The 19,764-nt window shown below is 44.8% G+C and overlaps 1 protein-coding gene across 2 annotated transcripts in view; it reads left to right on the forward strand.

Moving 5' to 3' along the window:
* The window catches only part of NEGR1 (neuronal growth regulator 1), a 295,272-nt gene that overhangs the window by 136,097 nt on the left and 139,411 nt on the right, over positions 1–19,764 (forward strand). For both annotated transcript variants that reach the window (XM_056356242.1, XM_056356241.1), the window contains exon 2: positions 1,451–1,683. In XM_056356242.1, coding sequence (XP_056212217.1) covers positions 1,451–1,683 — 233 coding nt within the window. The remainder of the gene's footprint in view (positions 1–1,450; positions 1,684–19,764) is intronic.

A 19,764-nucleotide genomic window follows, 5' to 3' on the forward strand; every position in this document is an offset into this window, starting at 1 on the left:
GTTTGGTGCCGTGCTGTTCTTGGGCCTTGTCAGTGGTGTTTGGTAGTATCCTTCACAGTGCACATCTCCTCATCCCAGTGTGCAAGTGAGCAGCTTCAGACGGAAGGCTATTTTAGAGAGAAATCACAAATGTTTCCTAACGTGCAATACAAAATATTGACAACAGCAGCATGTTGCAGTGTTTAATTACCTTAGTACAAGGTTATACTTCTGTTATGCCTGGGTGGCTTTTTTTTTTTTTGGTTGCATATCTACGGAAAGGATTTTCAATTAACATTGACCTTTAATACTCTGACTGGTTTTGGATTCTACAGAAGGTGAAACGGACTACAAATTAGGTTTTGCAATATACCTTGTTCTTTATATTTCTCAACTGATTAGTTTCCGACAGTTTGCAGTACCTACACTGGTGCATTCAGCTTGCAATTCCCTTGCAATCTCCGGTGCCATGTTCAAACCCCCAAGATATTGTGTAGAAATGCTGTCAGACTCTTCTGATGTAGGTGTTTTCATTCTCCAGCTGTACTTCTTTACTCTTAAAAAACCCAAAACCCACACATACACACACACAGAAAAAAACCAAAAACCAAACCAGTGTTTACTTTATGGAGGAATATTTTTGAACTAAAATTTAGAAGGAAAAAATCTGTCTAGAGTACATCTGCTTCTGATTGTAGGGGTGTTGTTATTCACTGAGCTCCAGTTATGGTGGCTATTACACCCCAAAGAGCACTATTTTTAGTTATTATTCCAGTAATAATTGTAAAAAAGCTGAAATATGACATAATAAATCACATTTGTTCAAGTCACTACCATACCACAGCTGTTTAAAAAAAATGTTTCGTAGGACTATGCTTTATATTGCATGGCTGCTGTCAGCAGGGAAATCCATGCTAATCGAACGTATGTTTGCTTTAAACGAGATGTCTTGGATGTGATTAGCAATGACAAATCTAATAACCCCCTGAAAAGAAAAAAAAACATTGTTTTGGATTCTAAGATGCCATTATAGTTTTTGGTGAGAAAAGTCTCCTGGTTCCTTAACTAAGCAAGCAGAAGTTTATCATGCCTTAGGAGAAAGGCAGAACTTGGTGCAGACACCCATGCCCCCTCCCGATCCTCACAGGCTGAGGCTGGAGGACAAAAGGCTGCCCCGGTGAGGCCACTGAGTCCAGTTCAGAAATAACTGAGACTTTCTGCCTACTGCTCCGCTGACTGCTCACAGCAGGGGAATCAGAAAGGAAGGGCATAGCAGAAAAAAATATATTTATTGTGCATTTGCAAGACAGGCTTTTGGTTTTATGGTGGTTTGTCAATTAAAAAATTATTTGTATTTTGAGATTCAACTCTAATATATTACAGCTATATTCAGTCTAAAAATCAATAGCAAGTTAATGGTATTTAAGAGCTCCTAAGTTTTTGTAATTACCGGTTTCACCTTTTTTTGCAGGTGTTACTTGGAAGATGGAGCGTCAAAAGGTGCCTGGCTCAATCGGTCGAGTATTATTTTTGCTGGAAGTGATAAGTGGTCAGTAGACCCTCGAGTTTCAATCGCAACAGCAAACAGAAGAGAATACAGCCTGCAGATACAGGACGTAGACGTGACAGATGACGGTCCGTACACTTGTTCTGTGCAAACTCAACACACTCCTAGAACGATGCAGGTGCACTTAACTGTACAAGGTATGTGTTTAAACAAACTGTTATTGGAGATGTACTAGACAGAAATAGTTTATGGATGGGAAGTGTCAGCTAAGCACATTTTAAAGCTTTTTTTTCTATCTGTCTTTCTTTTTTCTTGGATGTATGTAACCAAAGATTTGTATGTGGCTCTGGGCCCCTGCAAACATAATTAGCCCAGAAGGGTCTCCAATTTGCCAAAATCAGGTTTAAGCCCTCACTCCTGCTCTTCTGACAATTGAACAAGCTGTGAAAATATGAGAGGGAAATACCAGTGCACTGGCTGAGGTACAGGTCCCCGCAGCAAGACTCTGCCGGTACCCGTCAGTCTGGTGCGGGTCTCCTGCATGGCTCAAAACACACTTGTTTGGCGCCGTATTCAGCCTGGTCACCATGTAAAGGGGCACAATCAGGTGCTGAGTTCATAGAAGGTTTACAGCCTTTGCATGTTAAATTGATACCAAATATTGCCAGAAACACCCCTGTTTCCTTTACGATGGGAAGATGCGTTCAGAAATAGCCAGTGCTGCTCCTGCAGCATGCCGTGGAAGGGTCCCTGTAGATCAGGACCCAGCTGTCCTTGGGGACGGAACAAGGCCATGAGACGTGCTTTAATCATCATGTAATAAAAGTATCAAGTAAAATTTGACTGATGGGTGCGGTCAGAAAGACGCCAGAGTGCATTCTGTCGTGCAGAATTTGCAGGCGGCACAGCCGTCAGCCGCACCGGCACCCCGACAGCCCAGCTCCAAGTTTCCACAGGACTATTCTGATGTGAGTTTTAAAGGAGGAAAGGTTTTTTGTGTGGTTTGTGGGCTCCTTCAGAGGCAGCTGCTTGAGGGCAGCCTGGGAGAAAGCACAGAAGTGCTTCATCCCGTGGTGCAGGGCAGCAGGTCACTCCTCGGGAAGCTGGTCACCTTCCTGGCACAGCTCAGCTACAGAGGGGGAGGCACCTGGGCGCGTCGCCCCCCCGGCAGCCCCGCCGTGCCTTCTGCCCTCCCCAGAGCACTCGGCTTACCGGCCTGCCTGCACGCATCCTACTCCCCTGAAGCTTTAAGTGTGAAGGTTTCTGTAAATTTTATTGGCATTTAAAAGATGCAGTATTTCGTTTGACTTCTCCGGTGCATGCCGTCACAAGCATTGTTATAAAAACAAGAAATAACTCATTGGCTTAAGAAAAGCAAAGCTAGACTGCATAATGCAATTTTCCAAAAATAGAAATAGAAGTTCTATTAGATTTAGAAATTTAACATAAAGCAGTAAAACCAAAATAAGTGGAGACAAAGTAAGCTGATTTTGCATTTAATTCCATAGTTTTTCTTTCTTCCTGACCAGTTTTCTGACAGAAATACCGAGATCCCACTGTTGTTAGTAACAGCGGTCTGTTCAATTCCGTGAGGCAGTTTTCTGTTATAAGCGCTGCAGAACAACCATGTGAGTTTTACACCCGTGAAGGTCATATTTATTGTATGGTTCCAGGGTGAACAATTCTTAGTTTTGATTGTCTTTGTCATAGTTAATGCCCTCATGCAAGGGGCTAAAAAAATTGGGAAATGAATTGTATGTATAAAACATATAAATAGGAGCTTAAAATCAATTAGGCTAACTACAATTATATAGAGAAATAATAACTCAATAGTTAAAATATGCATAATTATTAAGCGATTGCATTTATATCTTCAGAAATGCAAAGTATAACCTAGGGCTTTAACTTATTAGTCTTTGGTGTAATCATCATTAATATTTCCTTTTGCATTTTTATGAGTAATAAAGCAATGAATATAAACCAGAAGAATTTAAATGGCAATCTCTATTAATCCATATGGCACACCAAAATCCCTTACAAATAACATGTACGAAATGCTTCTGAAACTAATTATCCTTAACCACTGGACCTTTAGAACCCGGTGGTTTGTAAGACTGTAGCTCTGTAAGAGCCAAGTGCACTGCTTGCATAAAGAACATTATTTTGTTAGTGCAGCCAAAGAGCTGTCTCTTGGCCAGTTTTATAACTTTCTTCAGTTGCATGAGGCTGTTGCATGAGGACCTGCAAACGTACTGTTTATGGGGGGCAGGGGGGTGTTCAGGGATTGCAGAAGTATTTGTATGCTATCAGATTGGGAAGCTGGAATGAAGAAGCTGTGACAGTATCAATTAATATTTGGATTGTCTATATATATGTCTGCAATTACTCCAATGTTATTTCAGTTGTATTTTATGTAGGAAGTAGGGACCAGCTCCATGAAGCATAGCCAGGACAAGTAAGCCATTTTCAAGATTATTTTAAAAAAAAAAAAAAAATATCACTGTCCCTGTATTTTTCCCTGTGTAGCTCTGTTAGCACTTGGCAAGAAGGGAAAGCTGCTGAGCTCCCTGCTTGCAGAGAGAGGCCCTGCACCCGCTGGGCAGCAGAGTGGCATCAGCAGCTCTGGATGATGCTCCATCCCATCTCGGTGCAGATTGTGGCTATTCCTTTCCATTCCAGCTTGTATCTTTATGTGCATATTACTGTAGATATTAATAATTATCAGCCATGCAGTGGATGCTCAGCAGAAGGGATGTGAGCCATACGAACTGCTCATCCCACGTGGGTGGGATCCCACCTTGGAGCAACACTGGGGTTGGCACGGTAATTTAGAGAGACCTGCATCACACTTACTGCTGGCGTCACCTGTCTAGCAGACCTGCACGGGTCTGCTGCATGTAAGCACTTTACATCGGGCCACTTCGTACTTAGAACAAAGCCATCACTTCACCCTCCACGTGCTGAGACTAGGATGTAAGGATGCAAGATTCATGCATCCTTTGAGATGGAGATTGACCTGTCTGAAAGTAACCGAGACTGTAAATGAAACATCAAAGAGCTAATTGCTGCTATAAGCTTATATATCCTTTCCTGCTGAATAGGGTTCATAGGGATGATATAATAACATTTTATAGAAGCAGTTTTATGTTTCCTTTTAATATTGTTCATTGCTTTGTATTTCAAGATTAGAAACAACTTCTGCTATTGGGGAGAAATAAATGAAAGGCAAAGCAAGCCTTTTGCCAAAGTAAAATCATTCCGTCAAAGGGCTGGGCTTCCTTTTACATTTTGAATAAATGATCAGCCGCAGACCTAGAGCAGCACATGAAATAACAGAGGAAAAAGAAAATTTAAAAGCAAAATCTTAGCCCTTTAAAATTCCTCTGCCCTACAGGCTGTATTCTGTCGAGTAATGTTGAAAGAAGACGTTCTCCTGCTGAAAACAGCAGAGCTGGAAGAGCTGGGGGTATGTGCATTGGGTCACAAATTAAATGAATGAAGACTTATGTGTGATCATAAGCTCTCAAATAGGTTCAGACTCCAGGCTGCAAAATTATTTGCTGTGAAACTCCACTTTAAAAGCCATGTAAATTCAACACACTCTCTTTTTTTTTCTTTTTTTTTTTTTTAATTGGTGTATGTATGAGGTTTGTCTATACACACAGAACCAGCAGCTTCATTTTGAGTATCCTCTTCTCTGCTGTTTGGGGTGACAATTTCTAAACATATTCCTGTAAGTGTTTCGGAGAATAAATACATTTTAATGGGTTAAAGATGCCTTAATTACCATGTGTAAAACATAGAGAGGTAGCATGATCGTAAATAACTACAGTGGAAGGGAAGCAGCAGCCACTCCATCCCTGCTCCAGGCACGGATGCAGGGAGCAGCGAGACCTCGTGGGATTTGGCCACAGCCAAGCAGGGAGCTCTGGCAGAGCTTGAAGTTGAGTTTCAGTCTCCCAAATCCCTGCCTGAATGAGACCACCAAGTCTACGTCACTGTTACTTATTACATAATTACACCTTTTCATACCAAGAACATTAATCAAGATATAATTAATAAAAAGAGAAAAGCCTAATGTGTCTTTAGCCCACACTGACATCCGTGAAAGAAAAATCACATAAAAGCGAGGAAGATAATCCAGTTAACTTTACTTCAGTGACCTTAATGAAAAGAAGTGAGAATTATGAAGTAATTAATTAAAAGTTTAGAAGGTAGGAGTTTGTAATCAACGCAGTCTACCTCAGTGCCAGATGCTTTATCTGCAAAGTCATGAACTGCAGATGATTTAAACATCAGATGTTTGCCACAGTAAAGTAAAAAAAATTAAATGCCTCTTACCACCCTATATTGCTCATAATTTTTCTAGCACAAGGTTGCTATTTCTGCCATTTCTAATCTGACATTTATTTTACCAAAGTTTAAATTGCATCCTCCAAGCTGTGTTTCCCTTTCAATTTGCAAAAATATTAAGACATGTTTATCAGCGTCCTTGAGAATTAATTTTGCCGCAGGGCAGAGCGACAGGTCGCAGCCCAGAGGCTCCGGCTCGCTCCGTGTGTCAGGACGCAGTAATGATGCCCTCATGGCATGTGGGGAGAGGGCAAGTCAGGCTCCTGGTTTGTGACCCCAGGGAGATCGAGGCCAGAAAAGGGTACTCAGCAGGACCTCAGCCGCTGAGGGAGGGTCACCGGGATGATTAGGAGAATGAAGAACTCATCTGAAAGAGATTGCTTTGTTTAACCTAGTGAAATGAGGGCTCGGGGAGAGTTTTGTTATGCTTTATTAATACGCTTCGTGTGGGCCCCAGGGAGGGCGAACAAACATACTGGCTAAAGGAGAGCACTTGTACAAGACTAGGCAAATCCAGCTTAGCCATGTGTGGATTTTAAGGTGAGGTGAGGGGAAGGTGCTAGTCCCCGTCGAGTTGAGGATGGGCTGTCCAGGGACAGTGGCCAGGGTTTGGGAGAGCAGTTCCCATGGGGGCTGGTGTGTGACCATGATACTGGTGAGTGAGGTTTGTGACCGTGGTCTTCCTAACAACGGGATTTGACAGCCCCGTTTGCCTCCTTGAACACGAGCAAGGAGCCTAGCAATGGTCCTGGTGACAGCAGCGCTAGGATCCACTGGCACAGTCTGGACCAAGGGGTGGGTTTTCAGGGCTGTATTTTGACCTGTCATGGATGCATGGCTCGAACAGGTCCACGGTTTAGGCTTTGAGGTGTAGATAACAGGTGTCATTCCCTTTGCCATCCCCTGTCTCCAGCTCCCCATGGTGTCTGCTGCCCCTGCTGCACCCTCTGCCCTCCCCGTCCTGCCGGAGCCCTGTTCCCAGTTACATCAGTGCTTGCCATTGGTACCACAATGCCACAATGCTAATGTTGGGGAATCGGTGATACAGCAACTTTCTTATATTAGTTATTTGACATCTTAATTTCTGCTTTGGTCTAGCCCATGCTGGGCACGTCTGTGGCTCCTCCCAGGACAGACCGCATGCGTGTGAGACACAGCACTTGCTCCTGTCCTGCCCTCTCAGCATCATCTCATTTCTGTACGTAACCAGCGCTTGACATGGTGTGCAGGTGAATAAATCAGTTATCTATGTAAATGCGATTTATAGATTCAGTCAGAAATCACAACCTATTTTTTTTATTTAAACATGTATAATATTTCCCAAGTAGTACTCAAGGCCCTTTTTCTGTTTAATAAACCTCGTTAATGTCCCCTAAATATTAATGTATTGATTTAGTCTTTGCAATGTTTGCGAAGTCTAATTTGTTTCCTCAACCAGGCCAAGAGGGACTTGCATTCGGAGCTAAGAGATATATCTTACCAAAATTTATTTAAAGTGGGGCAAAATAAATATGCAAAAGACTTCTAAAATCATATAACAACCACTTTCCAGCTAAAACTGACAATCCATTACTCTTTTAAATTGCTAGCACTCGAGTAGGATGTCAGGTTTTGTTATAAAATTAACTCGCTGGTGCCAGCCACTGTTATCATCTTGTCCCTGCTCAGCACAAGAAGAAAAAGAAAAATTTTTCCGGAGGTGGAGGCAGTTGCATGAGATTTGCTCAATGACAGAGGCCCCCAGTCAAACGAGCCACCCACTCCAGCAAAGAGCATACTTGGACTTGCTGTTACCGAGCGCTGCATCCACCATCGTTAATGCATCATTAATGACCGATCAGAATGTTTTCTCCAGGATTTGTATTTTTTATCCATTCATTAAATTCCTCCCACATTTGTACCTCTCACAGCATTCAAATGAGCTGCAGGGGATCTCTCTCTATAATATGTATGAATGGCTTTTCCCCTTCTTTAACAGACTTAAATCGTGGAAAATGTTTGCATTAGCGGGTGATCTCATTTACAAGGATGTAAATCAGAAATGGTTTATCTGTTGTAGACCAAGGCTCTACTAGTACGAAACTCATAATTCTGCAGTGTCGGAGGTGCTTTACAGTCAGAGCTGCAGCTGAATTTCCATTGTAAGTCTGAAATTTCCATCTTCTGAAGTCTGCAGCCAAAGGATAATCTACACAAAATAATCATTTGCTCTCTGGTCTGAAGTATATTAGTGCTGTTACATTTGAATTAAGTTGAATGAGTTGTTTTGTGACCTGTGGGAGTCTTGCGAAAGTTGTCATTATAAAAGTTCTCTGTGTTCAACAGCATCCAAAGCATCTCTCAGCAACTTCTCACATTATACAGCAATGACAGAAGCAGAAGTAAGGAGGGGGAAATACAAGGTAAAGCTAAAGAACCTCCAGAAAACGTAGGTCAAAGAACCTTATAATCTAATGGAAAGAGCAAAAATTTACATGATGAAACTGGGTTTTGCATTCATGAGCTTAGTTAGGTTCTCCATCCCCTCCTCCACCAAGCTAGAGAGGTGCATAGGCAGCCTGCTGCTTCCTGCTGGGCACAGAATCACTCTGCTCTCTAAAGCACTGGACCAGTAAGCTCCCACCCTATATAAAGAGGCAACCTCCCTCAGATAAAACAAAAACAACCATTGGGAGTGTTGCGTGGAACCCAAGGTATAAAAATAATTATGAACCTTTTTGAAAGACAGATTTGAAAACAGTTTTTGGAAAGAAAGGCAATTCAGAATGAGAGTTTGTCCAAGGGTGAGCTGGTGGCTGTGCCTGTTCCATGCCATGGGTCACTTCTGGTCCCTACTGGCATTAAGGCAAATACAGGTCAAATCCATCCCTTTGCATGAGAATGATGTGAAGTGGATGATGTGAACAAGAACTGTTGGGCCAGCTTTTACTTTTTATTGTTGTTCCCTTTTAATTAAAGTGTGGGTAACCTCCATAGTCCTCCACATCTCAACAAAAAGGCTTTTGTTGAGGATCCTACAATCAGAAGTGTTTGACTTAAAAATGTCAAAATGATTTCATGGTTAACACCACTCAGTCAGGATTCTGGGCAGCCTTATCAAGTGTTTCTAGAGCTCTGCCAGAGCACCCCCCTGCCTGGAGCTTTAGCATTGTGCTGCCCACTAGCAGAGAAGATGCTGACTCCACAAATACACGTGTCTGGGCATGCTTAGGGAGCTGTGGGACACCAGTACCAAAAGGCACTCACAGCAGAACATGATGTGTGATTGCATCAGATAGTTTGGGAAATTACCAAGGCTACCAAACCTACTTCTTGTTTATGATTTCTTATTTACTGAATATACCTTTATTGAGATTCCCTATCTATGGAGTATGCTGCTCCCACTGAATTCAATGGCAAAAATCCTGATAGTTTCACTCAAGAAACAGTCAACAGTCATGACAAGGCTTGCTTGGAACACTGACATGGAAATGCTTTTTTTCCTGTTGTGCTACCTCGGAAATACAATTGCCATCTGAAAACAGAGCGTGGCAATGCAGAGATTTTAATTACAATGACTTTATCTAAATGCAATTTCTATATTGAAATTGAACAGATCCTCCATAACTTTATTTTGCAACTGTAATGAACTGTAGGAGTATTGTTTTGAAGACACACATTTGACTTATAACATTTTCAAGGGCTGGGTTATAGGTTAGTACGTGTTTTCCTGACTGCCCTTACTACGGGCTCTATTATTCCCTCTCTGAACACCTCTTTGCCATCCTATTGATTCAATTAAAGGCAATTGGGCTGGCCTGGAAAAACTGAGATAGTAATTATTTTGTTATTCACTGCCATCATTTCCACACTGCAAGTGTTTTTGAAACTGTACCCTGAGTAAGCAGTATAATATTTTACAGAGCTTTCTGCCTGTCACAGTGAACACTGTGATTACTGTGATTTATCTGATTTATTTTTTTTTTTCCATTGGATTTCCTCTTACTTTCACTTCTGTAGTTTCAGACTGTCACTTGTCAGGAATAAAAAAAGGTGTCCTGTAGTTGAAGGTTTAATTTTTGCTTGGAATGTTGTTACAAAGGATGTTAAATAGCATTGGAGTGCATGGGAGACCAATCTCTGCAGCTCTTAGAATATCATCTTTTTCATCACCTAGGTTTAAAAGAGGGTGTAAAAATTCTTCCACCTGATGGTCTAGAACATGCTGATTTTATCTTGCAGAAAGGATTTGAATTGAAATGTTTGGTGAGGTCTTGCTAAGGCAGTACAAAGGCACTGATTTTCCCCAAACGAATTTCCAAAATTTTCAAAAATCCTTATCTTCTGTTTCTACAAGATTGAGGAGAAATCACTGTAAAAGTGTTTTTGGAGTCAAAACTTTGGCACAGTAAATTTTTCAGTAAATTCTTCCTCACAAGACCTTGCTTAGTTAACAGTGGAGACTGAGAGTTACACAATCCTTTACCACAATCATAAAATTCCAAATTACTTTTAAACTGCTCCTCTGGCTATATTGCAGGTTAAGCAGCAGTAATTATAAACACTGGAAATACTGTTCCAAGTATCAATACAGGCAATTATAAGTATATGAATATAATAAAAAATAACACTAACTGTAAAAACAATAAATGTACTCATAACACTTCACCTTTTGAAATTACTAAAAAGTAAGTGCAAGTTTTATTTTTTCCAATAAAATAAGTGCAAGTATTATTTTATTGAAATGGGAGGTGGAATTGGAACAAAGTCCTGCAAACTGGGAGTGAGCTAGCCTGGCTTCTGTGCCAGTTCTGCATCTTTGGCCAGTCTGCGTGCCCTGCTTTCCCGGAGGTGTGGGGACCCTCTTCACCTGCCTGTAAAGGTGAATTAAAAAGCCAGCCTAAATTCACTGCCACAAAGTGTTTTCAAAATGCTCTGGCTGGAAATGTTTTATGTCACTACAAAATGATGCGTTCTGCGAACAAATAGAGTTAAAATTATAAGTCACAGTGGCATGGTCCTTCCCCCAAAAACGTGCAACATATGATTCTTAGACACTTTGCTGCCCAGAAGTTTCAACAACTTGGGAAATAGCTTCTGCACATTGCCTATGGCTGTTGCTGTGTCCCCGGGGTCCCTGTGCTGGCCGGCCCAGCATCACTGAGGCAGGAGGAGGGAGCTGAGCTAACGCCTTCCTCCCCTGCACTCCCCATCACCCCCACCTCCCACCCCCCGTTTTGCTTCCCCTTTTTTACTGCAGACCTGGACAGATGGGTTAGAACAGAAATGAGATAGAAATAACAAAGCTGGCAGTAGTTTCTCCTATTGAAACACTGTTAGAACTATGCAATGCAACAGCAATAATATCCAAATTTTTTGCTACTTCATCATCAAAGAGAGGGTGGTTTGCTGCCGGCAGAGGTTCGTGCCCCCCCAGCTCGTGGTGCTCCTCGCTGGACCTTGTGACCTTTCTGGATTTGCTTGCACTGTAGTGATCTGAAATGTTGGAAGCCTATTCATACGAGTCACTCATTTATATTAGCTATAGACTAAAATCAACACATCAACAATAAGTAAATAGCGATCATCCTTTTATAACTATTCTTTTTTAAATTTAAATTAAATTTGCATAACTGTCACTAAATGGAGAAAAGTATTACCTTCCATTTTGCCATTAGGGAGCCTGACAGACTTGAAAAGATAAAATCAGACTTATTTCATGGTCTGAAATTGCCTTTCTGATGCTCAGCAATATGAAAATCCAGCCAGTGAGGCATTAGTGGAGAGGCATAAAACTGGTGGATGGTTTTGCCCATATTTATTTTTAAGTGAAATGTCCACATCTAACAAAAAGCTGGCAGGTATAGAAGAGACTTAAGAGTTTTTACCTGTTTGGGGGGGGGAGGCTATCAGTCACATACATACTAGAGTGCATAAGTATGGACATGTGGATGTGTGTATCTAAGTTCCTTGGTGTATATATTGATACTGTGGGTCACAGTGTGGCACAGGTCCGTATGAATGCGCTGAGTGTGAGGGCTGCGTACAGGGGGATGTTTGGGACAGTTGCCCTTTCCCCAGGTGATGACGTGGGGTAGGTGCAGTCAGTGTGGTAGCAGTGGAGATCTGTAACTGACCAACCATTCCTAACCGAGAGGAAAATTTTGAATCTGTTTGCCACGGTCTTGTATTTTTTGAAGGTAACTCTGCACATACGTTGAACTTTATCTAACAGGTAAAAACTCTGTACCATAAATCCAACCCGTCATAAATGTCAATATTACATACTTTAAAAGGCTAAAAACATTGAAATTAGCATTTAGAATTTTGAAACCCCATTAAGCATTAGTCTTATTAGAATAATTAGATAGTAGCACCTGTAAAAGTGTGAAATGTCATTTAGGCTCTTCAGAAACCTGTTGACAAACCTGTTCTAGACTTCCCTTTGTATGAAATTTGAACAATCGAGCTGTCTTCTTTGAGTAGCAGCGCTGTAATTAGTCTCTAACATTTTATTCTTCCTTGTACCGTCTTTGCCTGTGTGCTTTGCTTTGTTTCTCTTTCTGTGCGCTCCTGCAGAAGCAGAATTATGTATGCTAACATTTCAACTGGTGCTCAGGCGAGGAGAAGGGAAGGCTGTGCGTGATGAAGGGATGGGGCTGGGCAGCGCAGTGGCGGCTGCGGAGGCAGTGACCACACCGCACGCCCGTGGGGCTCTGAGCACTTCTGACGGGTCCTGCCTTCTAGTCGCGGGGGTCACTGGCACCAGCTCCAGGCCGCTAGGGCAGCATGTGCTGCAGCTCGCCGAGGGAAGGCGTCATACATTGTGTACGTCCTGTGTGCGCTGTGCTGGGCGTTCCAAGGGGAAAGCACACACGTCTCCCTCAGTCCAGGCTCCATTCGAGTGAGTCATGTGCAGTACAGAGGGGCACTCTGGGGAGTGCTGTTTGCAGGGATCACAAGTGAGAGCCAGGCTAAAAGGGTGGCTAAAAAGCCAAACACACAAATTCCAAACACTGTGCAATTTATCCTGTAACTGTCTGGATTGTTCAGTATTAACAAAGCTCTTACTTTTAATGAGTTGGATTTGCATTAGCAGAGTTCTGTTTTAAACTGGACTGTTATTTGAAAATACCATTGTCAGCCTCTTCATGCTTATTTATTTCAGTTGCGCCAAGCCAGATTTTACAGTTTGAAATATGATTGTTTATTGCCTCCCCCAGTTTCAAGCTGGAGGCAGGATGCTCTCCAGGTAAGAAAGCCCAGCCCAGCTCATCGGGGGCTTGTTTTGCTTTCCTGCCTGTTCACCCTGGAAGAGGGTGAGAAGCAAGCAGAAACCCAGCCAAGCCTCACACCTTGCTGACCACCTCTTTCTGCTCCTGCTGGTAGTCCTCAAAGCCTGTCTTATTAGTGTTGATTACACAAAAATTGGACCACTTTCAGGGCATTTATAGTGTTTTCTAGCTGGTGCAAGGACTCACTAGCCCAATAAGGGAAGACAAGACCAGACAGACAGAAAATGTAAGATTATTTGTCTTCTTTATGGTTCATCACTGGGAAAAGATGTTTATTTTCATAGATGAGAGAAGGTGCTGGGAGAAGTCGGTGGGAAAATATCAGTTCTCATCAGTGGAGGCTAAATCAAGTCTACAGTTTATCAAACATCACTACATGAAACAGGATGGTTAAATGTAAGTTTAAAGTATCAAAAAAAGGAAAGGAAAAATCTCTGTCCGTTAAAGGGAGACGGTATTAGGCAATGGTTTATGTTGCTTTTTAACCATAAGGGAAAGATCTGTGACTGTGTGGTGGGTCTCTGTGTGGCTGCCCCACTGATTCTGTGTTTTCAGGACAGACATCCAGCATGAATGCCCCCCCAGATGAATGTCCCCTGCAAGCATCCCCTTCTGCCAGCATTTTTGTATCACACAGAATAGAAGGAAGGGGGGGAAAGTCCTCTCCAGACTCTGTGACTTTATCGATCTTGGGGTTTTGTTTTGTTGCTTGTGTTTAAAAAGGGAGAAATCCTGAGTGCTGGGTAGTCAGTGAGAGGTGGGGGCTCCTGGGGGAACCCAGACTGGGGCATGTTAAAATGGTTCTCAAGAGAGTGGAGAGTTAATACAGAAACAAAGCCGTTCTGTTCCACACTAAATTTCACGATAAATATTTGGTAACAGCTAATGCAAAATATTTTTTATACTTTTAGGCAGGCAGTTGATGGACATTTTTAAATAAAATAAAAAGCATTTTAAGTGCACAAGCAAGATGGAGGGAACTTAGTCCATGGTTACTGCCTAAAGGTGCATTTTCATTTACAATATCGCCTTTGTCATTGAAGATGTCCCAGGATGAAGCATAGAGAACTGATGATTGAAAAGCTAAACACAAAAGCAAATGAAGTAAAATTAAATAAGGAGGAAAATGTAAGGAACATTCTGCATGTGTATTTTTACCAGTAAGAAATGAGTAAGTCCAATAATGTAATATAAAATGGCATTAATGCAGAACATGTCCTTTTTTTGTTTTGTTTTGTTTCAAATGCTTTGCTATTCATTTTTCTGTGTCAGTCTCTTCCCACACTTTTTTTTTTTTCCTTTGAAGAAGCATCAGTTGTAGGAGTGAAACTAGGCCAGGCACAAGTAGAAATGAAGTTAGAGCTATAAGCAGAGAAAGTAGTAAACTTTGGAGGACTTTGATAGAATATTTGCAATAAAACAAGCTGTATGCTTCATGCTACATTTCCATATTTAACGCTGGAGAAGCTGATAGCAAAGAGAATTTGTTTTGTCTTTTATTTCCTCATATGATGCATACTACTTACATCTGCATTGCATGTTGCTGCTCTGCTTCTAGTCGAAGTCTGCTCTGAAGAAATTGTGAAGTAAGCTTGTATACCTGCTTTTAAATTAATGTCATCCTTGAGGGATGGCATTATTATCTGGAACAATGTAAAGGACTGTGATTTATATCCTTTGTAGCTAGCCCTGCTTTAGCAAAACTTGATGCATGACCTCTTAGCAAGCTAGACTATTTCATAAAGCTGACTAAATTATACATAGGCAGAAATATTCTACCTCCAGTGACCAGTCCATTAATAAAAATCCATAAACAGGAAGGGGTAGAAAGATCTCATTAGGAAAACCAGATGAAAGAGTGAAATGTATAAATCTGAAGTACTTGAACAACTGGGGACTCCACCAGAGAAACTGAATATTCAGTCTAAGAGGAGTTCCCTTTGCCTCAGAAGCAGCCGTAGGTTGTACTGGAAAATGCGCAGCAGTTTTCTGGAAGTGCACATGGCTCTCACACCAGTGTTTTTTACAGTTTACCAACTAAATGTATACATACACACACAAAATACTAAATGAAGATGAGACTTTTTATCCATTCATACCAAGAGCAACATCTCTAAATATTAATGGAAGATTGTATTTGCAAGAGAATCAGTCCTTAAAGAATATATGTATTTGCTATACTCTTTCTTGTAAAGGTTTTTATATTGAGACTGTCTCTTCTATCACCAATGCCCAAGGGTAATTCCCATTCATAGCGAAGCCATCAGAAAAAAAAACCAACAAAAAACAAAAAGGAAGAAGAAAAAAAAAAATGCCTATGAAGAGGCAACTGAAGAGCTCGTAGAGATGACAGTCTATTGCTAAGGATTTTGCTGTGCCCGGTACTGTTTCAGACTGTTATGTCTTCTACTGAGCCATGGCAAACTTTTTCTGCATTTTTATGGTGATTTAATTAAATGAAAACCAAGAATTGTACATTAGATCTTTAAATTCCACCTCCAACGTATGAAGATGTGATTCTTCCCATTGAATTTATTAGCTGGTACATCTTGTCTTGTTTTTATGAGCTGGGAACTTGCAGAGGAAAAATACTTTTTACTATGAGCTGTGTTAGATTCATGTCTATGGGAGAATTACCAGGAATGAACAAGCCGGGGGATGGAATTATTAAAGCATTTCCTTCTCATATACTGTCTTCTTTTTTTGGAATCCTCTACAGCTTAATTTTGATTTTATAGCTTAAGAGAGGATGATGACAGTATCTGACATTCGCAAGCAGCAAAATCCACCAGTTCGAAGGAGCAAGATCAAATGCCTGTCTTTAAAAAGAACTCAGTGTTAATTTAGGAAAATCTCGGGAAAGGGCTGAAAGCAACTGAAAAGTAAAGTCTCAGCTTCATACTGTAATACTGAATTGTAAGAAATTTGAAAGAAAGCTTTAAACGGTATGGATTAAAAGTTTCCTGCCTGGAAAATCTCCATTTGAAAAATTTAATCTTTGATTGTACTGCTTTCATAAAGATGTAAAGAAAACTTTTTCGCTTGTTCATCAAAAGATTCCAGGACAGCAAATGCAGAGGTTACCTAATCTGAGACATCTGACAAGGATGCAGGGGTGCATCTCTATAGGGGAAACAAAGATGCTGCTCTTCCCCGTTTTAGCATTTGAAATGCCCTCATACTGAGGTTTAATTTTGGAGGCTTTCGTTTTCTAAATTGGGCCTTCAAACCTGACAGTTTCTGCTCCTCTAGAGCCAGCGGGCTTGGCCCCCTGCCCCCAATGCACGGCAGCCCTGGCGGGCTGTGGTCAACAGCATCCCCCTGGCCACCGGGCTGCCCTCCCACCTATCCTGTCCCTGCCCCTGCTCCTGCCCCTGCCCCTGCCCCTGCCCCTGTCCCTGCCCCTGTCCCTGCCCCTGCTCCTGCCCCTGCCCCTGCCCCTGCCCCTGTCCCTGCCCCTGCCCCTGTCCCTGCCCCTGCCCCTGCCCCTGCCCCTGCCCTGCCCCTGTCCCTGCCCCTGCCCCTGTCCCTGCCCCTGCCCTGCCCCTGCCCCTACCCCTGGCCTGCCCCTGCCCCTGTCCCTGCCCCTGTCCCTGCCCCTGCTCCTGCCCCTGCCCCTGCCCCTGCCCCTGTCCCTGCCCCTGTCCCTGTCCCTGCCCCTGTCCCTGTCCCTGCCCCTGTCCCTGCCCCTGCCCCTGCCCCTGCCCCTGTCCCTGCCCCTGTCCCTGCCCCTGCTCCTGCCCCTGCCCCTGCCCCTGCCCCTGTCCCTGCCCCTGCCCCTGTCCCTGCCCCTGCCCCTGCCCCTGCCCCTGCCCTGCCCCTGTCCCTGCCCCTGCCCCTGTCCCTGCCCCTGCCCTGCCCCTGCCCCTACCCCTGGCCTGCCCCTGCCCCTGTCCCTGCCCCTGTCCCTGCCCCTGCTCCTGCCCCTGCCCCTGCCCCTGCCCCTGTCCCTGCCCCTGCCCCTGTCCCTGTCCCTGTCCCTGTCCCTGCCCCTGTCCCTGTCCCTGTCCCTGCCCCTGCCCTGCCCCTGCCCCTGTCCCTGTCCCTGTCCCTGCCCCTGCCCCTGTCCCTGTCCCTGCCCCTGCCCTGCCCCTGCCCCTGTCCCTGCCCTGTCCCTGTCCCTACCCTGCCCTGCCCCTGCCCCTGCCCCTGCCCCTGCCCTGCCCTGCCCCTGCCCCTGCCCCTGCCCCTGCCCTGCCCCTGCCCCTGCCCCTGCCCCTGTCCCTGTCCCTGTCCCTGCCCTGTCCCTGTCCCTACCCCTGGCCCTGCCCTGCCCCTGCCCCTGCCCCTGCCCCTGCCCTGCCCTGCCCTGCCCCTGTCCCTGTCCCTGCCCTGCCCCTGCCCCTGCCCTGTCCCTGTCCCTGCCCCTGCCCCTGTCCCTGCCCCTGCCCTGCCCCTGCCCCTGTCCCTGCCCCTGTCCTTGCCCCTGCCCCTGTCCCTGCCCTGCCCCTGTCCCTGCCCCTGTCCCTGTCCCTGCCCCTGTCCCTGTCCTTGCCCCTGCCCCTGTCCCTGCCCCTGCCCCTGTCCCTGCCCCTGTCCCTGCCCCTGCCCCTGCCCCTGTCCCTGCCCCTACCCCTGCCCTGCCCCTGTCCCTGTCCCTGCCCTGCCCCTGCCCTGTCCCTGTCCCTGCCCCTGTCCCTGCCCCTGTCCTTGCCCCTGCCCCTGTCCCTGCCCCTGCCCCTACCCCTGCCCCTGCCCCTGTCCCTGCCCCTGCCCTGCCCCTGTCCCTGCCCCTGCCCCTGTCCCGGTCCCTGCCCTGTCCCTGTCCCTGCCCCTACCCCTGGCCCTGCCCTGCCCCTGTCCCTGCCCTGCCCCTGTCCCTGCCCCTGCCCCTGTCCCTGTCCCTGTCCCTGTCCCTGCCCCTGCCCCTGCCCCTGCCCGGCTCCTGCCCCTGCCCCTGTCCCTGCCCCTGTCCCGGTCCCTGCCCCTGTCCCTGCCCCTGCCCCTGCCCCTGCCCTGCCCCTGTCCCTGCCCCTGCCCCTGCCCCTGCCCCTGTCCCTGCCCCTGTCCCTGCTCCTGCCCCTGCCCCTGCCCCTGCCCCTGCCCCTGCCCCTGTCCCTGCCCCTGCCCCTGCCCCTGCTCCTGCCCCTGCCCCTGCTGGCACCGCTGCTGCATCGCTGTGGCCCTCAGCACTGGGCCACTGTTGGACCGATACCTCTGAGTAGCAGTTAGAGGAACAGTGAGTTATTTCAGGGGAATGTCCCCTGCTTTGGGCACATCTCAGTGTGCAGGTGACACAGGAACCATTAGGTGCAGCCCCGTGGCCGGCATGTCCTGTATTGGTGCTGACCTGGTGTGATCACGTAGCTGAACTCTGACCTCCGCATGACCCGTGCTTGGTGTGTGATGCAATAGCTACAATATCATTAATGAATAAAAAAAACTTCAGTGGTGACTGAAACTGTGATTTAATTTGAAATCCCTTAGCAGAAAGGACAAAGGGGGAAAGCAACGTAATCTATAACTACCTATGAACTTCTGTTAATCCTTTGATTTCATAGTGTCACATCCAGGAGGTATGAGGAACGAAAACCTACACAGTGGGTCTCTTTGGTCAGGAAGCACTGGTCTTCAATAAGCAAATTCACCAGTCGTTTATTAATATCACTAGACTAGGTTCAGTTAGCTCTTGTTTTGCAACTAAAACTGAAAAAATAAATCACCCAAATATTTTTCATTTTGACGGCACAGATTTACGCAGCCCTTGGAGCTGTCCGAGAACTGTGCTTCTCTTTTCACTTCTAGAAGAACACAACATTTCTGGTAGAGGGCAATCCAAAATATTCTTCTCTTTTCTATTTGATAATTACAGCGATGATTCAGATTTTTAGGCTACATGAACTAAGAAAGTATTTTGGGGATTCCCAGCAGGAGTTGTTGTTGCATCAAAGGCCAGTATGTCCAAGTCTTTGCCTAGTGCAAGGTACTGAGTCCAGTCTAGAAAGACATAAATCGTCTCACACAAGGAACTGAGTGAATGAATTGCAGAACAGCTCAACAAGCCCCAAACATCACCATACTCAAACACAGCTGCAGACTCACAGGATAAACTAAATTAGAATACTGTTTGTAGCAAACAGTAAATCGAAACCCTCTTTGAGGCAATTAGCAAAATCAGAGCATCCTTTGAAGCAAACAGGCATGAAAATGCTGTTCTTGCACTGATTTTTCAAATGCTTAATTTTACAACTTTCTTGAGCGTCTTACCGTTTGTTCAAAGGGCAGGAGAACAGAATATCTAACAGAAGTGTGAGTTTTGCGAGTCGGTGGTGGTTTGGGTTTTTCCATACAAGCATATCTTCCATAACAGCAGTGATGAATGAGAATTATCAAAATAGCCCCTACTTATGGGTGGGTTGTAACCGCAGCCAGACGCTCTTTTGGATTGCCACCTCACATCCAGTGAGGAGCGATGATGACAAGTGGAAATCAGCACAGGGAGCAGGGAGGAACTGCCAGCTGGCAATAAGCAGGGGAAAGGCAGAAGGATAAAACCATGGGTTTCATGGGGATCCGAAGAAGCGGGTATGTTGTCCTTCTGCGATACTTGCTCCCCTCTAAAATATCCAGCAAAACACCTGGTTACAAAGCAAAAATGCAGATAGTGTCTTCTTTCCTTAAGTCACGGTTCATGTGTTCATCCCTCAACAC

The sequence above is a fragment of the Falco biarmicus genome, chromosome 11, assembly GCF_023638135.1.
Source record: "Falco biarmicus isolate bFalBia1 chromosome 11, bFalBia1.pri, whole genome shotgun sequence".
Classification (NCBI taxonomy): domain Eukaryota; kingdom Metazoa; phylum Chordata; class Aves; order Falconiformes; family Falconidae; genus Falco; species Falco biarmicus.